This window comes from Ictidomys tridecemlineatus, chromosome 1, assembly GCF_052094955.1.
Source record: "Ictidomys tridecemlineatus isolate mIctTri1 chromosome 1, mIctTri1.hap1, whole genome shotgun sequence".
Taxonomy (NCBI): Eukaryota; Metazoa; Chordata; class Mammalia; order Rodentia; family Sciuridae; genus Ictidomys; species Ictidomys tridecemlineatus.
The window spans coordinates 114,344,858-114,368,539 of NC_135477.1; the positions used below are offsets into that span (position 1 = coordinate 114,344,858).

The 23,682-nt window shown below is 35.5% G+C and overlaps 1 protein-coding gene across 2 annotated transcripts in view; it reads right to left on the reverse strand.

The window, feature by feature from the left end:
* The window catches only part of Fbxl17 (F-box and leucine rich repeat protein 17), a 505,077-nt gene that overhangs the window by 332,955 nt on the left and 148,440 nt on the right, over positions 1–23,682 (reverse strand). For both annotated transcript variants that reach the window (XM_005327315.5, XM_078045375.1), the window contains exon 5: positions 13,954–14,061. In XM_005327315.5, coding sequence (XP_005327372.4) covers positions 13,954–14,061 — 108 coding nt within the window. The remainder of the gene's footprint in view (positions 1–13,953; positions 14,062–23,682) is intronic.

Genomic DNA, 23,682 nt, shown 5'->3' on the forward strand with positions numbered 1-23,682 from the left:
TGATCATTCTTTCAGTTACTTATGTTAAATCGACTGAAAAAATCAATTTTGTTTTTCTTTTAAAACATTTCATATTTCCAACCACAAGCACTTTTAAAATAATTTTTTATAAGTTCTTTAAATGTATTATGGCCCAAGTAAATATCAGAAGTTTGAGTGTTTTATTCAGCTGTTTTATTCTTATTTTCCTAAGAAACTGTTCTTTAAAATGAACAAAAATAGACCTATTCTCAATATATCTCAAGAATTCAATTAACACTTATAAACTGAATAACTGAAGCAATAAGATCCAATGTAGCACAAGAATTAATATTAGTAATAAATAAACACTTGCAACTTTAAAATACATCAATAGTGTAAAAAGGAAATACATATCTACCTCTAACTTAAGAAAAACATTAACTTTTAAAATATCATATAATAACCATTAGTAAACTTTCTGATCCCTTAAAATTTATTTAATTATTATAGAAACTTTTAAATTTAAATAAAATTATTGAGAATAGTATAATGATCTCCCAGGTTCTATAACCCAACTCAAATATCAATATTTTACCATTTTTGTTTCCTTTCTTGGCCTACCCACTTTTTCTGTATCCTCTTTTTATCCCCTTCTGACCAAATCCCTAATATTGTACCATTTCTCTAAGGAGTATCTCTTACTGTTGAAGTTTTTAGAATCTAACAAACATGCCACTATCATCTGCAACAAAGTTAACAAATAATCCCTTAAGATCATCCAATGCCTGGTTCATATTCAAGCTTTCTCAAAAGTCCCAAAGATACATTTTTAATGTTTCTTTGCTTCAGACAGGATCCACGCAAAATCTTATTACATTTTGTGGTTTTGTCTTAAGTGCTTTCTATCATACTTCCTCCATTTTTTTCCTTGGTGTATTTTCATTGCCTTAGACAAATCTGGATTCAGTGGCTTGTCTTTCTGTGGTATCGCTTAAAATGTTCCGGTACTCTAAATCTACAAATTTCAGGTAAATGGGTAATTAAACACAGAGCCATATATAATTTATTAATTTGTTATTAAGTTATTTGTTTGCATTATACTTTGGCTATACTATCCAATAAATCTTTGCATAATCCAAGATCATGAAAGTTTTCTTCTCTGTTCTTACAGAATTTTTTTCTGTAGAGGTTAAAATTTACTTCCCATAAAAATCATCCCTTTAAAATGTACAGTTCAGTGGGGTTTAGTATAATAACTGAAGAGTACAACTATCATCAATTCCAAATTTCAGAGCTTTTTTAATTTTTTTGTTTTAGTTAGTTATATATGACAGTAAAATGCATTTATTCACTTTGATATATAATATATAGTGTATTGTAGTGACACCCCCTTTCTCAATAGAAAAGTCTTAACTGGCTTCTCTAGACATCTTCACCATGGCTGATTTTAGGACTGTCAGCAAAAAGAGTCTCTACAAAAGAATTCAATGTAGATAAACTTCCAATTTTCGTGTTGCCCTGGCCAGGAAGAAATCAGTACTCCAGGTGTTGAACATCCCCTTACTAGTTTTTCACAAACAAGTATCCAGTATACTAGTTTGTAGAAATGTGTAAGCAAGGTCTCTGGTCTTGAGCTGGGGCTTCACAGAGATGTCTACATTTTTAAGATAAGAGAAGTTACCAATTGGGCTCCATGGTAATAGCTGGCAGGGGGAGGGAAGAAAGGGGAGAAGAGGCTCTCCCTTTCTCAGGTATTGTACTTAAAGGGTTAACTTGCCCAAAACAGTGAAAGAAAAAGCTGCTTTTATGTGAACTTCTGAGCCTCTCCTCTTACATGTTGGGTATAAAAGTTCTGAAACTACCTGAAATCAGGGTTCAGGGGATTAACTGATTACAGCAAAAGCTGTGTCCTCTGCAGCCAAATAAAACTGTTTCCTGCTATCTTTGGTGCCTTGTCTCATTTGTCCCTACGACAGTATAATTTCTCATTTTCCTAACTGTAAATGTTGCAGAATCACATTGGTCATGTAGTCATATATATACATAAAGTAATAATGTCTGTTTCATTCTACTATCCTTCCTATCCCCACTTTCCTTCCCCTCCTTTACTCCCCTCTACCTAATTTAAGGTAACTCTATTCTTCTCTAGTATCCTCCACTTATTGTGAATTAGAATTTGCATATTAGAGAAAATGTTCAGCCTTTGGTTTTGGGGGATTGGCTTATTTCACTTAGCATGACATTTTCCAATTCCATCCATTTACTGGCAAATGCCATAATTTCATTATTCTTTAAAGCTGAGTGATATTCCATTGGGAAAAAATACACACACACACCACATTTTCTTTATCCATTGAAGGACACCTAGGTTGGTTTCATAGTTTACCCATTGTGAACTGAGCTGCTATAAACATTGCCGTACTGCATGAACATTTTTATCAAACCAAAAAGAAACACTTTATACACATGCCTATTCTACACATTTCATATAAATCAAATCATAGAAAAATGGTCTTTGTAACTGGCTTTCTTTTCTTAACAGAATACCTTCAAAGTTCACCCATGTTGCAGTATGGATCAGATTTCTTTTTCTAATTTTTTAAATTTTTTACTTTTTCTTTTTAGATATACATGACAGTAGAGTGTATTTTCATCTATTATACGTACATGGAAAGAACTTTTTTCTTTTTGTGGCTGAATAATATTATGTATGGACGTACACATTGCTTATCCATTCATCAGATGACAGGCATTCAGCTTGTTTCTACATTTTAGCCATTGTGAATAATGCTGTTATGAACATTTGTGTCCAAGTTTTTGAAACCTATTAATTCTTTTGGTGTTATCTTTAGGATTGGAATTAATGGGTCATTCAGCAATTCTATTACTTTTTGAGGAACTACAAAACGGTTTTCCACAGCAGCTATATCACTTTACATCCTTACCAGCAATAGACAGAGGTCCAGTTACTCCACATCTTTGGCAACACTTACTATTGTCCATCCTTTAATTATAACCATCCTACTAGGTGTGATAGTGGTATTTCATTGTGGCTTTGATTTGCATTTTCTAGTTATGCTCATGACTAATAATGCTGAGCAGCTTTTCACATGCTACCAGTCATATATGTCTTCTTAAGAGAAATATCTACTCATGTCTGCTGCCTATTTTTTAACTGAGTTATTTCTCTTCTTGTTGTTGTAATATGAGTTCTTCATATATTGTGGACATTTAACAGGTATATGATGTGCAAATTTTTGTAGATTGTTTCTTTGTGTTCTTTTCAGTATTCTTTGCTGCATAAAAGTTTTTAATTATAATGAAGTTTAATGTATTTTTTCTTGTCTTGTTCATGCTTTGGGGGTCATAGCTAAGAATCTACTGCTGAGCCCAAGGTCATGAAGACTTGCCGTGGTGTTTTCTAAGAGTTTTATAATTTTAGCTCTTACATTTAAGGCCCTGTCTTTAAGTTAAATTTTTTATATATAATATGAGTAGAAATTAACTTCACTCTTCATATGTGGATATCCAGTTGTCCCAACACTATTTTATACCTATCAGTACCATATTGTTTTGATTCATGCAGCTCTGTGGTAAGTTTTGAAATTCTGAGTCTTCCAATATTACTTATTTTGAGATTGCTTTGGCTTTTAGTATCCCTTCCAATGTATCAGTAACATTAGGAACAGCTTTTCCATTTAAAAAAAAAAAAAAAAAGGGTCACTGAGATGTTTACCGGGATTACATTCACTCTATTAGTCTCTTTTTGAAGTTTTAAACATACTTATTAAACTTACTCTTAAGCATTTTATTCTTTTGGATGATAATGTAAATGGAATTGTTCTTTTAATTTTATTTTCAGATTTTTCATTGCTAGCATATAGAAATAACTGCTATTTTATGTTTCTTCAAATTTTTTCTTTAATATTTTTAATTAATAAATGAAAATCATGTATACTGATGGTACATATGATGTTTTAATATAGGATACATTATAAAAAGACTAAATCCAACTAATTGACATACACATTATCTCACATATACATTTTATATCTACTCTCAGCAATTTACAAACATACAATATATTCTTTTTTCTAATGAGAGAGAATTTTTTAATTCTTATTTTTTAATACTTATTTTTTAGTTTTCAGTGGACACAACATCTTTATTTTATTTTTATGTGGTGCTGAGGATTGAACCCAGCCATGTGAGCGTGCTACTGCTTGAGCCACATCCCCAGCCCACAATATTTTCTTAATGTAGTCACCATGATATACAATAGATCTCTTAGATTTATTCCTCCTAACTGAATAAATTGTAACCTTCGACCAGCATCTCTTCAATCTGGGTTATTTCTAGACTCAGTTGCACAGTTACAGCAGTTTAGGAAGAAGGACTCCAACTCCATTACTGTTTGACATTAACAGAATCTACTAATAGCAACGGTGTGTCATAACAAATATTAAGTATTATAATAATGGTCCAGAGAAGACTGAGAATATCAAAGTGAAATTCCAAGGAACTACATTAGTAGATATTAATATTATTCCATGCATTGTCTTTGATCCTAATCTGTCACAAATCCCCAGTTTCTCTTTCCAGTTTATTAAAGACGTTTGACATTTCTTCGCTTCAGTGAGAGACCCTAATTGTCCCTTCCAGCACAATGACTGCTAAATTCATAGATTCTTTTGGAAACAAGAAACTCTAGGTCTAAAGGTCAAATCATTTAATCCATGCCCATGGTTTCATAGATGCCAGGCAATAAAGGCATAGAGATTTTATACCACTTGCCTATATTTGCAAATTTAGAAAGCCATCAACAGTAAAGTCATATGTCAGATAGACTTCCTATATCATGTAAAAAGTAAATATATTTAGGGTGGTAGCTCTCAATACTCTATTTTACATATCTCTAATCATTTATTTAAAAGTTGCATACTATAATGATAATAGGAAAACAATTTTTAGGGGAATTTATATATTTACAAATATTGTGTGAATATATTAGTAATTGTTACAACACTACCAGAATTTAAATATTTTTTAAAAAAGCTTTTAGGTTTATTAAAACCAGCATTTTCTCCTTGGTTTGCAAAAGAGAAAACAATTAAAATAGCTTTGTAAAACGTATGAATGATTAAAATGCCACCTCTCTTTTATGTGAATCCAGGAAACTAAGCAATATACTACAAACAAGTCTTCTCATCAAAACAAAGACTTTGTTCAGGAAAAAAATTTTTTCAGAACTTTTTGTACTAGCTTTAATATGAGTCCACTAGATTCTGATTGCTGGCAGGCCAAACTTGCAACCCTTGCCTGTAATCTTCAGAAGAACCTTCTCAGCAAATTGAGCTTTCCAACCCAGACATTTGCTGTCGCTGCTGTTCTGTCACAGAGACTAATTCTATCTTTTAAGTACCAGTGAACCATAATTTCTGGCCATCTCAAAATGCTCAGAGAAGCACTTACTGATCTAATAAGTCTTGTTTTGTATTTAATGAATACAATTTTGAGTGATCATAAAAATCCCACATATGGTAATTACAACACTTGTACACAATCTGTTCATTCAATGCATTTCTACTCTACACTATAAACAGCATTGGATGGGACTAGAAAAATATTCACCTACCAAGATGTTCAGGCCAAGGTTACAGGAAATGAGTAAAAAATTATGGTTACATAAGGTCTAGGTTACACTAAGATGTTCTGATAGAACAATAATTGAGTATAACAGTCCTATCCTTTCCTCTAATTGTAGGCTCTGATCCTCAAAATAACAATTAAATATGATCAGTCATTTATGACACAGTACAACCACAGGCTCTCTTTTAGATATATTACACTGGAAAGGCGATTAGATTTTTTTTATATTTATATATTTTTTGTTGTTGATGGACCTTTATTTTATTCACTTATTTACATATGATGCTGAGAATTGAACCCTGTGCCTCATACATGCTAGGCAAATGCTCTACCACTGAGCCACAACCCCAGCCCCCGATTAGATTTTTTAAAATCAAAGTTTACATAGATTTTCTGTGGTCTTAAGACTGAGTTCAGGAAGACCCAACATGGCGGCCGGCGAGGAGGCAGCACTTTCAATGCCTCCGCAGTAATGGTATCAGAGACCCATTAATACACCTACATGTGACCTGCTGAGAAACTTCTAGTGAAATTCCGCTGCAAGGAGACCTGCCGGGAATTACTAAGTCTATTGGAGGGGTCAGTTTGTCCCAGACGAGTGAATCTCGGCAACGCAGAGCAGGGGCACAATCCTGCCGGCTGCCTCCGAACTGCCGCTGCCCACGCATCCCAGTGAACATATGAACGGCCGCTGCCTGCCTGGGCCTCCGCCGGCCTGGCTCTGTGAACTGCCTCTGGTGGTTTGGCGCTGCAAACGACCACCCCCCCACCCCCTCACACCCCCATCCCCCCACCGCCCCCGCAGGTTCAGTGCTGCAAACGACGACCCCCCCCACGCTCATGTGAACAACTCCCGCCCGCTGGGCTCTGCAAAAGGCCCCGCCTGCCCGGTTCTTCAAATAGCCCTGCCCGCACGAGGGAATCAGGTGTGGCGCGGTATCAGCGGCGTGGAACTCCCGGCTACCGCTCCCACCAGTGTTGACTACTGAGGTCTCTTGCACCAGCTTCCAGGGGCATGGCTACCAGAGGGCAAGCAAATTCGCTGGGGGTTCTCAGCCCCAAGCTCTACAAACTTAGGGTTCGAGGGAATGGCAAACAGGGAGAGTGTGCCTAGGCGTTAATGAAAAAAGGGCTCACAGGAGCAGCAGACCTGGTGTGTAGCCAGTATTGTGGTGAGCGTCACCGGTGAGCGGGGCCTAGCTCAAGGAAAAGTGAGGAAGTGACTAGACACAAGAAAAGACCCTAGGCACTCAGGATTGGAGACCTGCCCAGTCCGGGAGGAAGAGCTGCTGCACAGTGACAGCTACCGCCTACTGAGAGGAGAAGCTTAGCCCGGTGGGCACAGCTCCACCTACTGGAAGAATAGTGAATTAAACTCTAAAACTGCATTTATTAAATTATTTTTTCTTTTTGGTTGTTGTTGTTGTTTTTTTAAAAAAATTCTTTTAATTCATTTTATTTTATTTTATTTTTTAATTTTAATTCTCATTTTTATTATTACTATTATTTTTTTAATTCTTTTTAATTTTCTATTTTTTTTCTTTCTTTCTTCTTTTCTTCTGTGTTTTCATTTCTTTTCAATTCTCTCATTCCCCCTTCCTTGAATTCTACCTGCTTACTCTCATTCTCTTTGGTGACTTCTTCCCTTCCCTGTTAATACCTTTCCTCCCAAGCATCAAATAAATTTATAGGAGTAAACAGTAACTCAGCAGTCAAACAGAACAAGAAGCAACATGAGCAGTATGAAAATGCAAGGAAGAAAAGGAGTACAAACAATGCAGGACAGCCTAAATATTCAGGAGGATACAGAGTCATCAGAAAAATGGTCATATAAAGAACTCAAGGAATACCTTAGACAGATGGAATGGAACCTTAAAGAGGATACGAGACAGCAAATTCAGGCAGCGAAAGAACACACTGAGAATGAATTACATAAACAGATAAAATAAGAAGTTAAGCATCTTTATCAGGAGATAGAGATTATAAAAAAGAATCAAACAATAATCTTAGAAATGAAGGAAATTATAAACCAAATTAAAAATCTCAAATGAGAGTATCACTAAGAGAGTGGAGCAAGTAGAAGCCAGAACGACAGATAATGAAGACAAAATATATCATCTTGAAAAGAGTCTAGACAACTCAGATAGGCTGGTTAAAAATCACGAGAGAAATATCCAAGAGATATGTGATAACATAAAAAATAACAAATTTAAGAGTCATCGGGATAGAGGAAGGGACAGAGATTCATACCAAGGGAATGAGTAACCTACTAAATGAAATAATAACAGAAAACTTTCCAGAAATAAAAAAGGAAACAGATATACAAATTGTTGATGCATACAAGACACCGAGCATACAAAATCACAGTAGACCAAGGCCAAGACACATTGTTATGAAGATATCCAATATACAGAACAAAAAGAAAATATTAAAAGCTACAAAAGAAAGGAGGCAGATTATATTCAGGGGTAAACCAATAAGGTTAACAACAGATTTTTCATCACAGACCCTGAAAGCGAGAAGATCCTAAAACAACGTATTTCAAACACAGAAAGACAATGGATGCCAACCAAGAATTCTGTATCCAGCAAAATTAAGCTTCAGGTACGACAACGAAATAAAAATCTTTCACGATAAACAAAAGCTAAAAGAATTTGCAGCCAGACAACCAGCATTGCAAAGCATCTTGAGCAAAACACTACACGAGGAACAAATGAAAAACAATAACCAAAGCCAACAGTGGGAAGTACCTCAGTAAAGACAGAAGGAGGGGGGAAAGCTAATCATGGAGAAACAAACTAAATTTAAAAAAAAGAGAGAGATAAATAATCAAACATGGCTGGAAATACAAACCATATATCAATAGTAACTCTAAACGTTAGTGGTTTAAACACTCCAATAAAGTGACATAGGCTGGTATCATGGATTAAAAAAATAAATCCAACAATATGCTGCCTCCAGGAGACACATCTGACTGGAAAAGACATACACAGGCTGAAAGTGAAAGGATGGGAAAAAATATATCACGCACATGGTCCTCGCAAGCAAGCAGGGGTCGCCATCCTCATATCGAATAAAATCGACTTCAAGACTAAGTTAATCCAAAGAGATAAGGAAGGACATTATATACTGTTAAAAGGAACCATTCAATAACAAAATATAACAATTATCAATATTTATGCACCAAATAATGGTGCTGCGAAGTTCATAAAACAAATTTTCCTCAAGTTCAAGAATCAAATACACCACAACACAATAATTATGGGTGACTTCAACACACCTCTCTCACCATTGGACAGATCCTATAAAACAAAAGTTGAATAAAGAAACTATAGAACTCAATATCACAATCAATAACCTAGACTTAACTGACATATATAGAATATATCAACCATCATCAAGTGGATATACTTTTTTCTCAGCAGCACATGGATCCTACTCAAAGATAGACCATATATTATGCCATAGGGCAACCCTCAGTAAATATAAAGGGGTGGAGATAATACCATGCATTTTATGGGATCATAATGGAATGAAACTGGAAATCAATGATAAAAGAAGGAAGGGAAAATCCAATATCACATGGAAAATGAACAATATGTTACTGAATGATCAAGGAGTTACAGAAGACATAAAGGAGGAAATCAAAAAATTCTTAGAGATAAATGAAAATACAGACACAACTTATCGGAATCTATGGGACACAATGAAAGCAGTTTTAAGAGGGAAATTCATCACCTGGAGGTCATTCCTCAAAAAAAGAAAAAACCAACAAATAAATGAGCTCACACTTCATCTCAAAGCCCTAGAAATGGAAAAGCAAAACAACAGCAAATGCAGCAGAAGGCAAGAAATAATTAAAATCAGAGCGGAAATCAATGAAATTGAAACAAAAGAAACTATTGAAAAAATTAACAAAACTAAAAGTTGGTTCTTCGAAAAAATAAACAAGATTGACTGACCCTTAGCCATGCTAACGAAGAGAAGAAGAGAGAGAACTCAAATTACTAACATACGGGATGAAAAAGGCAATATCACAACAGATGCTACAGAAATACAGAAGACAATTAGATATTATTTTGAAAACCTAATTCCAATAAAATAGAAGATAGTGAAGATATCGATAAATTTCTTAATTCATATGATTTGCCCAGATTGAGTCAGGAGGATACACACAATTTGAACAGACCAATATCAATGGATGAAATAGAAGAAGCAATCAAAAGACTACCAACCAAGAAAAGCCCAGGACTGGATGGGTATACAGCAGAGTTTTACAAAATCTTTAAAGAAGAATTAATACCAATACTTTTCAAGTTATTTCAGGAAATAGAAAAAGAAGGAGCTCTGCCAAATTCATTCTATGAGGCCAACATCACCCTGATTCTGAAACCAGACAAAGACACCTCAAAGAAAGAAAACTACAGACCAATATCTCTGATGAACCTAGATGCAAAAATCCTCAATAAAATTCTGGCAAATCGGATACAAAGGCACATCAAAAAAACTGTGCTCCATGATCAAGTAGGATTCATCCCTGGGATGCAAGGATGGTTCAATATACGGAAATCAATAAATGTTATTCACCACGTCAATAGACTTAAAGATAAGAACCATATGATCATCTCGATAGATGCAGAAAAAGCATTCGACAAAATACAGCATCCCTTTATGTTCAAAACATTAGAAAAACTAGGGATAACAAAAACTTACCTTGACATTGTAAAAGCTATCTATTCTAAGCCTCAGGCTAGCATCATTCTGAATGCAGAAAAATTGAAGGCATTCCCTCTAAAATCTGGAACAAGGCAGGGATGCCCTCTATCACCACTTCTATTCAATATAGTTCTCGAAACACTGGCCAGAGCAATTGGACAATCGAAAGAAATTAAAGGCATAAAAATTGGAAAAAAAGAACTTAAATTATCACTATGATTCTATACCTAGAAGATCCAAAAGGGTCTACAAAAAAACTACTAGAACTAATAAATTAATTCAGCAAAGTGGCAGGATATAAAATCAACACGCATAAATCAAAGGCATTTCTGTATATTAGCGACAAAACTTCTGAAACGGAAATGAGGAAAAACACTCCATTCACAATATCCTCAAAAAAAATAAAATACTTGGGAATCAACCTAACAAAAGAGGTGAAAGATTTATACAATGAAAACTACAGAACCCTAAAGAGAGAAGTAGAAAATGATTTTAGAAGATGGAAAAATGTACCTTGTTCATGGATAGGCAGAACTAACATCATCAAAATGGCGATATTATCAAAAGTTCTCCATAGGTTTAATGCAATGCCAATCAAAATCCCAATGGCATTGCTTGTAGAAATAGATAAAGCAATCATAAAATTCATATGGAAAAATAAAAGACCCAGAATAGCAAAAGCAATTCTAAGTAGGAAGTGTGAATCAGGTGGTATAGCGATACCAAATTTCAAACTATATTACAGAGCAATAGTAACCAAAACAGCATGGTACTGGTACCAAAACAGGCGGGTGGACCAATGGTACAGAATAGAGGATACAGAGACTAATCCACAAAGCTACAACTATCTTATATTTGATAAAGGGGCTAAAAGCATGCAATGGAGGAAGGATAGCATCTTCAACAAATGGTGCTGGGAAAACTGGAAATCCATATGCAACAAAATGAAAACTGAATCCCCTCTTCTCACCATGCACAAAAGTTAACTCAAAATGGATCAAGGAGCTTGATATCAAATCAGAGACATGGCGTCTGATAGAAGAAAAACTTGGCTCCGATCTACGTATTGTGGGGTCGGGCTCCAAATTCCTCAATAGGACACCCATAGCACAAGAGTTAATAGCAAGAATCAACAAATGGGACTTACTTAAACTAAAAAGTTTTTTCACAGCAAGAGAAACAATAAGAGAGGTAAATAGGGAGTCTACATCATGGGAACAAATTTTTACTCCTCACACTTCCGATAGAGCCCTAATATCCAGAGTATACAAAGAACTCAAAAAATTAGACAATAAGATAACAAATAACCCAATCAACAAATGGGCCAAGGACCTGAACAGACACTTCTTAGAGGAGGACATACAATCAATCAACAAGTACATGAAAAAATGCTCACCATCTCTAGCAGTCAGAGAAATGCAAATCAAAACCACCCTAAGATACCATCTCACTCCAGTAAGATTGGCAACCATTATGAAGTCAAACAATAACAAGTGCTGGAGAGGATGTGGGGAAAAGGGTACTCTTGTACATTGCTGGTGGGACTGCAAATTGGTTCAGCCAATTTGGAAAGCAGTATGGAGATTCCTGGGAAAGCTGGGAATGGAACCACCATTTGACCCAGCTATTGCCCTTCTCAGACTATTCCCTGAAGACCTTAAAAGAGCATACTACAGAGATACTGCCACATCGATGTTCACAGCAGCACAATTCACAATAGCTAGACTGTGGAACCAACCCAGATGCCCTTCAATAGATGAATGGATTAAAAAATGTGGCATCTATATACCATGGAGTATTACACAGCACTAAAAAAATGACAAAATCATGGAATTCGCAGGGAAATGGATGGCACTAGAGCAGATTATGCTTAGTGAAGCTAGCCAATCCCTAAAAAACAAATACCAAATGTCTTCTTTGATATAATGAGAGCAACTAAGAATAGAGCAGGGAGGAAGAGCAGGAAGAAAAGATTAACATTAAACAGAGACATGAGGTGGGAGGGAAAGGGAGAGAAAAGGGGAATTGCATGGAAATGGAAAGAGACCCTCATTGTTATACAAAATTACATATAAGAGGTTGTGAGGGGAATTGGAAAATAAACAAGGAGAGAAATGAATTACAGTAGATGGGATAGAAAGAGAAGATGGGAGGGGAAGGGAGGGGGGATAGTGGAGGATAGGAAAGGTAGCAGAATACAACAGTTACTAGTATGGCATTATGTAAAAATGTGGATGTGTAACCGATGTGATTCTGCAATCTGTATTTGGGGTAAAAATGGGAGTTCATAACCCACTTGAATCTAATGTATGAAATATGATATGTCAAGAGCTTTTTAAGGTTTTGAACAACCAATAAAAAAAAGAATAAAAAAAAATAGACTGAGTTCAGGCACCTGCTATATGCTGCTATAAACTGCTTTATTCAATACCCCAAAAAATAATTTTCCCACTTAGCTAATAAGTGGCAGCACCCAGAATTAAACTGAAGCTCACAGTGATGCTCAGGCTTCTATTCACTGTCCCCCTCAACCACAGTCCAAAGTAACTTATAAACATTTGTTCTTTTACCTGAAAAGAAAGAAAGACATTATTACCTGCTAAACTGTAATACTGAAGAGGACAGACGAGATCAAGCCCAAAGCGATCTGGGATATCATTTGGTTTGTTTCAGGATTGTGCTGCCACAATAGCAGTTTTCTAATTATTACAGAATGGAGGAAGTTTGAATGAAAAGTTTTACTTAGCTATTAAGTAGAAAAGGCAAGACTCATTCTCCAAAGAACTATATGTGATATAATTACAAGCAATGAAATAAATAATAAAATTTAGAGAACATGCAGGTAAATTTTATAAAGCCATTTTTTCTATTACATGAATGTAAGAATTAGCTCCTAATTATCTTACAGCTTTGAAAGCAGTAGAGAGAAGACATCAGTGAGAGATTATACAAGAACCAGCATTTTTGTCACTGCTAAAATATGAGATCTCATATTTGGTATATAAGTGATCTCTGAGTTATCAGATAAATTTTTGACATACATTCACCTCTCTTCACTTTTCATACTCAGCTTAATCATAAGCATTGGCTATAATCACTTTAAAACCAAATGCTCATAGGACCTAGTGATATGTGAGCCATAAAAACTCAATATAACTTCCAAATACAATGTATTAAGTTAACACTTAAATGATTCTTGTTACACATATCAGTATATTTAATGCATAATTTCAAAATTTTTAATAATGAAAAAGCAAAAACGTAAGTTTCTTGTTTAAATTGAGTATTCCCTTTCAGAAAAGACAAGTTTGGGCACTGGTTTTTGTTTTTTTTTAACTAGTTTTAACTTTATCAAATACTAATACATTTTTAGTGGTCTAACTATTCCTCATTCAAGTACATTTAACACTGCTAGAGAGCCAAGTGCAGTGGCACATGCCTATAGTCTCAGCTACTTAGGAAGCTGAAGAATCACTTGAACCCATGAATTCAGGAACGGTCCGGGCAGTACAGTGAGATTCCATCTCAAAAATAAATAAAAACAAAAACTAAACTAAACCAGCAATGTGAGGCCCATTACCTTAATGATACACAGAAACAACAAGGAGATGTAGCCATGGCACCTACCTTGGTTAAGTGAATTACTCCTTTAGAGGTTACTGAACAACCCATGAAGCCAACATACTGAAGTTCAGGACAGTGCTCAGCAAATGCTTTCACTGACTGGTCTGTCACCTAGGAAAGAGATGAGAAAAAAAATTATTGAAAGTGATATTATAGTGAACTAAAGCATTACACCCTCCTATAATTTCCCTGTGCTTCACCTTGCATCATTACTATTTCTCTTACCAATGAAGCAGTTGAATCTACATACAAACATGCTGCAATATTTGCTGTGTCTCTTTTTTAAATCCTTCTTTATCCCAAATCCCCTTATACCTATCACCCATGTTTTTTATGTCTTCATAGAAAACACCTCAAAGAGATATTGGCAGTCACCTCTGCTTCTTCCTCCCTGTTGCTGGCTTACTCTATCTCTTCCTCTATCTTTATCTCCCTCTCTCATTCCCTCTTGCTCATCTCAATCCTCAGCTCACTTCTTTTGTTTCTGTCTTACTTCATTCCCTAACTAGTCTAATCTTATCTCATGACACCTAATATTACTATGTATTAATGGGCCTCAAATTCCAGTCTCCAGTCCAGATCTCTACCCTCTACTTCAAACTTCTATATTCAATTGCTTATGCGCTCCCGTTGTATGTCTATAGGCATCTCAAACTTAACATATCCAAAGGAGACATTTTATATTCCAAATAAGCCTGCTTTTCCTCAGGGTTACCCAGTTCAATGAATAGCATCACTTTTCAACCAGAAATTCAAAACTTTTTTCCATTCAAAATACCATCCAGCAAACTAGAAAATGTTTTCAATTCTTCCAAATAAATTCTACATCTAAACTCATTTCTCACCTCTGCCACCACTACCTTCTAAATCCACTGTTAGTATCTTACACCTGAAGTTTGGAAAGAGCCTCCTAATACCTTTGATTCCTTGCTTCTCTATTGTTTATTCTTTATACAGCAGCTACAAGATCTAACTAATATTTATTTGCTGTTCAAACTTTGATTATTTCTTATTTATAACTCAAGATTCCTTGCCATGCCCCACCCATGCTCTTGCTAATTTGACCCTAAACGGACTTCAGTTTCTTTCATTTTCCTCCAGACCTCCATTTCTCTCATTTACTCCATCCAAAATGGTCTCAAAGACTTCCTCCAGCACACCAGGTTTCTCTGCCTCAAGGTCTTTATATTTATCCATTGCCCTAAATGCATACCCTCTAGTTGGTCACATAGCTCACTGCTTCAATTCATTTCTGCCTTTGCTTCACTGTCACTTCCTGAGATTCTTGCTGACTGCCAACTAAGATAACACCAAATAACTTCCCCTAGTTACTTTCTTGTCGTGCTTTTTCTTCATAACACCCATCACTACTTCATTATGTTACACAATTGCTCACTTATTAGATTGTTGTCTGTCTTCCTCTATCAGAATAACTTATCATATCCTCCCTCCACTAGAGGAACCAATCATTCTGGTTGACTTTGGACAATTTCAGTCTTAGCACCAAAAGTCCCAGTACCCTCAAAACTCCTCAGTTCAGGCACTGGGACAGTTGACAATCCTAACCAGGGTGATCAATCACCCAGTCCCACTCAAACTCCATTAGAACCTAGAACATCCTTGGCATTTGGTGGGGATAAAATGAATACTTAAATGAATGAATGTTTTTTTATTACTCTTTCTCCATAAATTCTATCATACTTTTAATTTCTGCTCCTTTTATTTGCTTTTAGACAGAGGTATATTTGTATTAATTTTAATATATTGATTTTTAATAGCATCATCCTATTAGTTTTATTTATTCTGATATAGCTGGTGTGTTTTATGATTTTTTTTCCAAACAGGATCTCACTATGTTGTTCAGGCTGGCCTCAAATTCCTGGGCTCAAGCAACCTTTCTGCCTCAGCCTCCCGAGTAGCTAGGACTATAAGTGCACACCATCACACCCAACTCTGAAATCTTTTCTCAAATAGGAAAACGGGTGCACATTTTCACATCAGTGGCTCTTAGCTTTGATGCATCTCATGGTTAATTTTATATGCCAACTTGAGCATGCTACACGTTATCCATATATTTAGTTAAACATTTTTTGAGGTGTATAGAATGTTTCTGGATAAGACTAACAATTGAACCATTAGAATAAGTAAAACAGATTGTCTTTCCCAATGTATATGGGCCTCATTCATCCATTGAAGGCCTGAATGGAATAAAAAATTCAAGTAAGCAATAATTTGCACAGTCTTCCCTTATAATCCTCCATCTAGGATACTGGTCTTCTTCTGCCTTCAGATTCAGACTTGGATTGGCATAAAAATATTGGTTCTCTTGGGTCGTCAGATGGTCAACTGCAGATCTTAGGATTTCTCATTCTTTGTAATCATGTAAGTTTATTCCCTATAATAATCTCTGGGTAGAAAAATAATCACCTAATGGTTTTCCTTCTCTGGAGAACCCTAATACAATGCATATTATAATCCTTTAAGGAGTTTATTAAAAACTCAAGAGGTAAAAGGGATGGAGCTCGAGGATCTGCATTTTTAACAAGCCCCAAAGTGGCTCTTGGGCATTTAAAAGTGTGAGGCCCCAGTGCTGCAAAGAATTTACACTGATAACATTTGGCATTTCTAACTGCACATTCTTTAAATGAAAGGCAGAATGAAATTTGTTTTTTTTTTCTCCCCTACCTCTGAAATATTTCCATGTATAAAATTACCTTTTTGTCATTGTGCTAAATTTTTCTTCATGGTTTCACAAAGGTATAACTTGTAAAAAAAAGTCCAAATATTTTCTATCATATGCTTAACTTCAGATTCACTTTCTACACAGTCAAAATGAAATCAACAAGTTAAAAAAACCTCTTGTTGGTTTTTCAAATAGCAGCAGCTTACATCTCTTTTGCATTAGCTTTAGTGTAGGTGACTTTTATTTTGTATCTTTTTTATGCTAAACAGACATTGGAAAATAGAAGTATGTGAAGAGCATTCATTCTAAAAAAATCATAAGACCATTTTCCTAAAATAATGAAACCAACAGCACCCATTGCAAGTCTGATAAAAGATTAATTTTGCCCTCAAAAGCAAAGTATGCTTAAGCATATTAAGACTAAGGGTGCCATTGATAAATTAAAAATGGACTTTCCTGACATGCAGCTTTCTAAAGACATTATATTAACAAAGGATATTTAAAGCATGAAAATTGCTGTAAGCCTCAATCAAACTCGGTATCTTATTAAAAACAAAAAAGGATACCAGAGGTTAAGTACATGGTCAGTTGGTTAAATACTCTGCTAAATCTCAGTCTAATATCAAGTCTCTTCTATATCTGTCTTCAAGTAGGGGAGAGGAACTCAGATAAGAATTCAGAACACAACTGATTTAAAACTTAGTTCCAAGGAGCCAGGGCTTTCAGAGAGAAAAAAAAGAATATTAAGATCTTTCTCTTTTAGCTCAAGCAATCAGAATAAGACAACTCAGAGGATCCCGCAATATCAACAAAGCCCTGAAAAGGCAAGGCACAAGTAAATCCTTACTAAGAGTAGAAACACTCTTAGTAGGCTCAGGTATATAGTAGAAAACTGACAAAAAAGGTCCCTGAAATTTTGGAAAGTATCCAGCTCTACTACAAAGAATATAGCATTTAGGGCTCTGGAGCAAAAGCTCTGACAGAAACACAAATGTAGATTGCACGAGGCAAGTATTGATCGATTTCAGCCTCCCTGGGACCCTGCTGTCTGAATGCCTAGTTTTTAATTCAGGATGGACCGCTTACCATCTGTGTGGTTTTGAACACATAATTTCATTCTTCTATATTTTATATAAAGAAAATAACAGTACCTGCTTCACAAAGTATGCATGTAAAATGTTTTGAACAGTATATAGTACATTGCTATCGCTCAATAGATTTTAGCAATTGTCATTACTCCCCCTGTTCCCTTTCTTCTGTATTCTGATTCTCAGGCAGGACTAAGGAGTTGATATTTATAAGGGAATAATCCAAAACCAGAGGAATTAAACCATGATTGCTTATTCTCCTGGTTAAAAAGATTCAAATCATAATTTGGGAGCTCTACATCATGAGCTAAACTGTGGAATGGAAGTAAGGGAGATAAGTGAAAGTTTATTACTGATTGATTATGGTTGAAGGAATCCCATTTTGTTAAGATTTTCAACTAGCTGTACATTAGAATTACCTGAGGAATTTTCTGACTTAATTTCTGGGTGGAGATTTGTACCCATTTTTAAAAAATGTTTTATTTATTAATATATTATTTGTTTGCTTACTTATTTATTTATGGTACTAGGGTTTGAACCCAGGGTGCTCCATCACTGAGCTCCAATACCAGCCTCCCCCACTTTTTTAAGTCTCACTAAGATGCCCAGGCTGGTCTCAAACCAACAATTCTTCTGACTCAGCTTCCTCAGACACTAGGATTACAGGGTTGCACTATTGTGCCCGGCTGCACCCAATTTATTTTAATGTTCCACAGGAGATTCTAATGTTCAGGCTAGGTTATGAACAAGTTCTAATGCCTTCTTCTGCTGGTCTGAGAACCAGCAGAAATGACATCACCTTAGAGCCTGCTAAAAATTGAAAAATCTAAAGCCCCTCACAAACTTACTGAGTCCTAATTTGCATTTGAATAATATCCTCGGGTTATTCTTATTGGGGGGTACCAGGAATTGAACTCAAGGGCATTTGACCACTGAGCCATATTCCTATCCTTGTTTTGTATTTTATTTAGAGATAGGGTCTCACTGAGTTGCTTAGCACCTCACTGTTGCTGACGCTGGCTTTGAACTCAGGATCCTCCCAAGCCTCTGGGATTACAGGCATGTTGCCACAGCTTCTGGCCTCAGATGATTCTTAATGCACCTGAAAGCTTGAGAAATACTGTCACAGGACAAGGGAACATATCATCTTTTGGGGGTGAAATGAAGCAAAAATTGAGTAGCCATGTCAAAACCTAAGAACTATAATAACTTTATAAAGTATAGCCTGCATGCTATAAAATTCATCCATTTTAAGACTATATAGTTCATTGAGTTTTAATGAGTTTATACAATTGTACAATCAACACCACAATTCAGTTTTTTTAATATTTTTATTGCACCAACACCAAATTCCATTATATGGATTTATTACATTTTATTTATTCACCAATTGATATTTAAATTGTTTCCAATTTGAGGCTTTGACAAATAATGCTGCTGTGATCATTCACATGTAAGTCTTTGGGCATATATTTCCATTTCTCTTGAGAAATATTTAAGAATGGAATTAATTAAATAATCAGGTAAGTGTATGGTTAGTTTTTGAAACTATTTTAATATTAGGTTGCCTAATTTATAAAATTTTTTATATATTCTGGATACAAACCCTTTATCAGATATGTATTTCATGAACATTTTCATCTTACTCTATGCCTGGACTGTTTCAGAAGGGGCTTTTTATTCATTTTCTTAACAGTGTTCTTGATAAGTTGCAAGGTTAACCTCAAACTTGAGATCCTCCTGCATCTACCTCCAGAGTTGCTGAGATTATAAGACTGCCCCACCATATCTGGCACAGTAATTCTTCTTGTAGTTATTGTTTATAAATACTATGCTTCTAAATCTAGAGACTCTGTCTCTAGACATAGTTCACACTCATAGTTGAGGTTTGGGGTACTCATAACTAAGGAGTTAAAGAGGGAATAGACAATTAAAAACAGCCAAATTTACTGAGGTTAAACTAAAAACTCTCTATGTATCATCTGGGATCCTCATCATAGCCTTGAGAGGCATTATTATCTCCATTTAATAGGTGGCTAAATTAAGATTAACTTCATTTTAAAGGAAAAAAGAAAGAAAGAAAACCACTAGCCTGTGGCAAAATGGTAAGGGGTGGCGGGGCATGCCAGAAATCAGACTCAAGGCTCTATGCATAAAAAGTGCTCTACCACTGAGCATTCCAGCCCTGCCCAAGTGGAGTTTAAAACTCCAGTCTTTTAGGTTTTCAAACCCAGTTTCTTCATATTATACAAATCAGGATATGATTCTTTTCATGGTACTAATCTTCCTCAAAGGCAAGAGCTAATTCAAGGCCTTCTCTTCATCCCTAGAGAAGTATACACAGGCAGTGATCAAGGCACAGTGGTTCTACCTTATAGGGAATTTTCAAGGAGGAGTGCTACCCTTTGATTAGTTTTTCATCTCCTGCAGATAGAATGGATGCTGATAATTTGTGATGGTCATGTAGCTCCACCCCATCCCTGAAATTAGGATGCACAGTAGAGGGCAAGGGTAATTCAGAGGTAATGAAGAGCTTAGATTAATCGTAATAAATTATAAAACCAAAGATGTATTAGCTGGAATCCAAGAAGGCACTTTTATCTAGAAAAGATTACAATTAAAGAAGAAAAAAATGTGAAGAGATTAGATTTCATATAAGTTTCAGGATTATAAAGAGATGCAACAATCTTATTTCAAGACATGAAGTTTTCTTAGATGATAAAAAATCTATCTTAAGCAGAATAAGACTGATTCAACAAATAAGTGTTATGGTTTAAAAATGCAGTGTCCCTCAAAAGTTTCCATGTGAGACACTACAAAAATGTTTAGAGGTAAAATGATTGTATTATAAATCTGATTTTGAGAATGATTGCTAATATATCTGGGGATGCAAATAATGTGTACTATTAATTCTAAAAAGGTGGAACAATCTTTGGACATTTTTATATTGTTGGTACTATTCTGTATTCTGTATTATTCGATTATAGCAGTTGCATTAAGTGTATATATGAGTCCAACAAACAATATAATAGCATTTCTTGACAAAAGTTTTCCCTATGCTTCATCCTACACCTACAAGTTTAGGGCTCAGAAATATATTCTTTTAAAAGTCCTCTTAACTGGGGCTGAGGATGTGGCTCAAGCAGCAGCACGCTCGACTGGCATGCGTGCGGCCCGAGTTCGATCCTCAGCACCACATTAAAAGATGTTGTGTCCACCGGAATAAAAAAAAAAGTCCTCTTAATTATTTTTATGGGATCCAACAAAAACAACACCATGAATAAATCTAATAAATATGGTTCCCTGGACCCACACTAAATCTAATAAATGAAAAAGGCCTTAAGTATGCATTGGAGTTATCTCTTAGCCATCTCTACTGCCCCTTCCATCGTCTAAAGTACACCATCCCTCCTGTGGAAATTGTCAACAGTTGTTATGGTTTTGATCGGTAATGTCCCCCTAAAGTCTCATGTGTTGGAAGCACTGTTCCCAATATAGCAAGCTTCAGAGGCAGGACTTTTTGCAACAATGTGCTGCCTCACCTTGGGCCGAGGGTAATGAAGTCAGCTAAACAGGAACTGAGACCTCTGAAACTGTAAGCCCAAAATAAACTTTTCCTCCTCTTAGTTGCCTTTGTCAGATATTTTGATCAGAATAATAAAAAACTAACACAACAGCCTACGCACCAGACCCCTTCTGCCATTCTTGTGCCCATCAATCTATTTTCTACCCATCAAGCCAGAGTGTGCTTCAAAAATTATAAATCAGGGGCCTGGGGTTGTAGCTCAGTGGTAGAGTACTTGTCTAGCATGTGTAAGGCACTGGATTTGATCCTCAACACAACATAAAAATAAATAAAACAAAAATATGAAAAACAATTTATAAATCAGTTATATGTTAGACTGCTATTCAAAGTCTTCCAATGCCACCAATTACTTTTAGAATAAAATCCAAATTCCTACTATAACTTACAAAGCCCTGCATAATTTCACTGCTCCCCTATCTTGTATCTCATTTCATCCCATTCTCCCTTCTTGCTCATATGTGAAGATCTCCACATTCATACCATTCATTACTCACATACCCAGTGGGTGGTACAGGGCCTCAAACAAAAACAGAGCTCCAGAAATAAACCTGAATGAGTGAATAAACCATTGTTTTGATACATACCAGTGGCTTGTTGGTTAAATATTGGGAAAAAAATTAATGCCAAGAAAAATTGAACTACTGATCTTATGGCTTCCAAGTGGCACAAAGAAGGGACTGAGAACCAACCTTCACAAACCTAAAGTCGGGATTCTAAAAGAAAGCAACAGTAGTACTTTGATTCTTCACTGATATATTTGGAGTCAAATGAAAAACTAGTGTGAAAGAATCAGCAAAGTGGCTACCTAATCTAATTCAAGATCTCAGGACTGATTCAAGTTCTTCTTTCCCTTTCCAAGGAAAAAACAGGGATCAAGGACATAGTGAGGCTACTTTCTGGGGCATCGTCCAGTAGGAACACCAACTTTTAATTAATTTCTTCAACCTCACATCCTGAGTGGTCAGTGGGTCTAGAAGGTGCCCTAATCTTCTAATACAAAATGAAGTCAGAATGAAGCAATCTGCTTAGTGCTAGAAGCTACGCTTAGCTTCTATAAGATTCAACAAACTAGAAGAGCCAGACAGATAGTGGGCATGAGGCAGTTGAAATAGTTAGGTATCTGAGTATCTCTTCTACCATGGAGTTGTTGGTATTTAAGGAGAATACAGCTAAGCATTTGAATGGGTTATAATTTATTTAATTTATTATAATTTATAATTATAATATCTAATAAAAAATTTTTTTCACTGAGAACTATTCATTATCATAAATCACTTAAATTTAACAAATATTCGAATATCTCATTTTAGTGTTGATGATGTTTAAAGATGAGACATAATCTCCTCCCACCTCAAAAGCAGAGGCTAAAAGTTGGGATGTGAACAAGCCCCCATCCCAAAACTACCAGTGAGAGCCTGTCAATATTAATCTGTACATCATATCCCAGTTCCATTTAGTTCAGTTTCCCAAGGCCTTCTGACTACATCTGAAGCCAAGTTTGAAGACATAAGCAGATTATAGAGGACTGAAGGCCAGGCAGAATGGTTGTGACTACATATTGAGGTAATCTATCTTATTAGTAATATGAGAAATGTATGGGTTTAATAGATTATAAACCCCCTTGACTTCCAACATACTGACTTGTTGGAGTCTTTCATTAATGGCTCTGAAAGATGGGTGATAAAGGGAACGTTACACTTCTAAGTCCAGCAGGTATACACAGGACTAACTAAAAGAAAATGCTGGCCTCTGGGAATCTGACCAGGAAGTGATGGCCATAGCATGATCCACGTTCCCAGAGGACAGTATTAAAACTACACCACAAGGCATCTTCCTCAGCCTGGCCATGTACCAGTATGGGTAAGCACCCATATCTGACAACCTACAAAAATTATGGGAAATACTTTGCTGACAGAAATCCCAAATGGAATAAATACATTTCAAAACACAATAAATATAAATATTCTTTTAGGCACTTTACAAATGAAAAATCTCAGTATCAATTCAAGTTTTTCTTTCTCTTTCCAAGGAAAAACTATTAAATTTTTCTATTGTTTTTTCAATTCTTCAAAATCAATGTAAAAACATCTCTTCTTCACCTTCCTTTGCTTTTATGTATTATATCTTTCACAAGATGAAGTGTGTACACTTACTATTAATGCAGCAGGAAGACTTTTCATTTAAAATAACATAAAAACAAACAACAAATTGGAACTTATCACATAAAAGGAGACAGCTAAATATGAAGATAAAAGAATTGGCATTGATTCACTTTACAAATTAATTCAGTAAGACTTTCATCACTGTATTCTTCATTCAATTAAAACTTCATAGTTAGTAAATTTTAAAAGAAATCTGAAAAAAAATTATTTAAA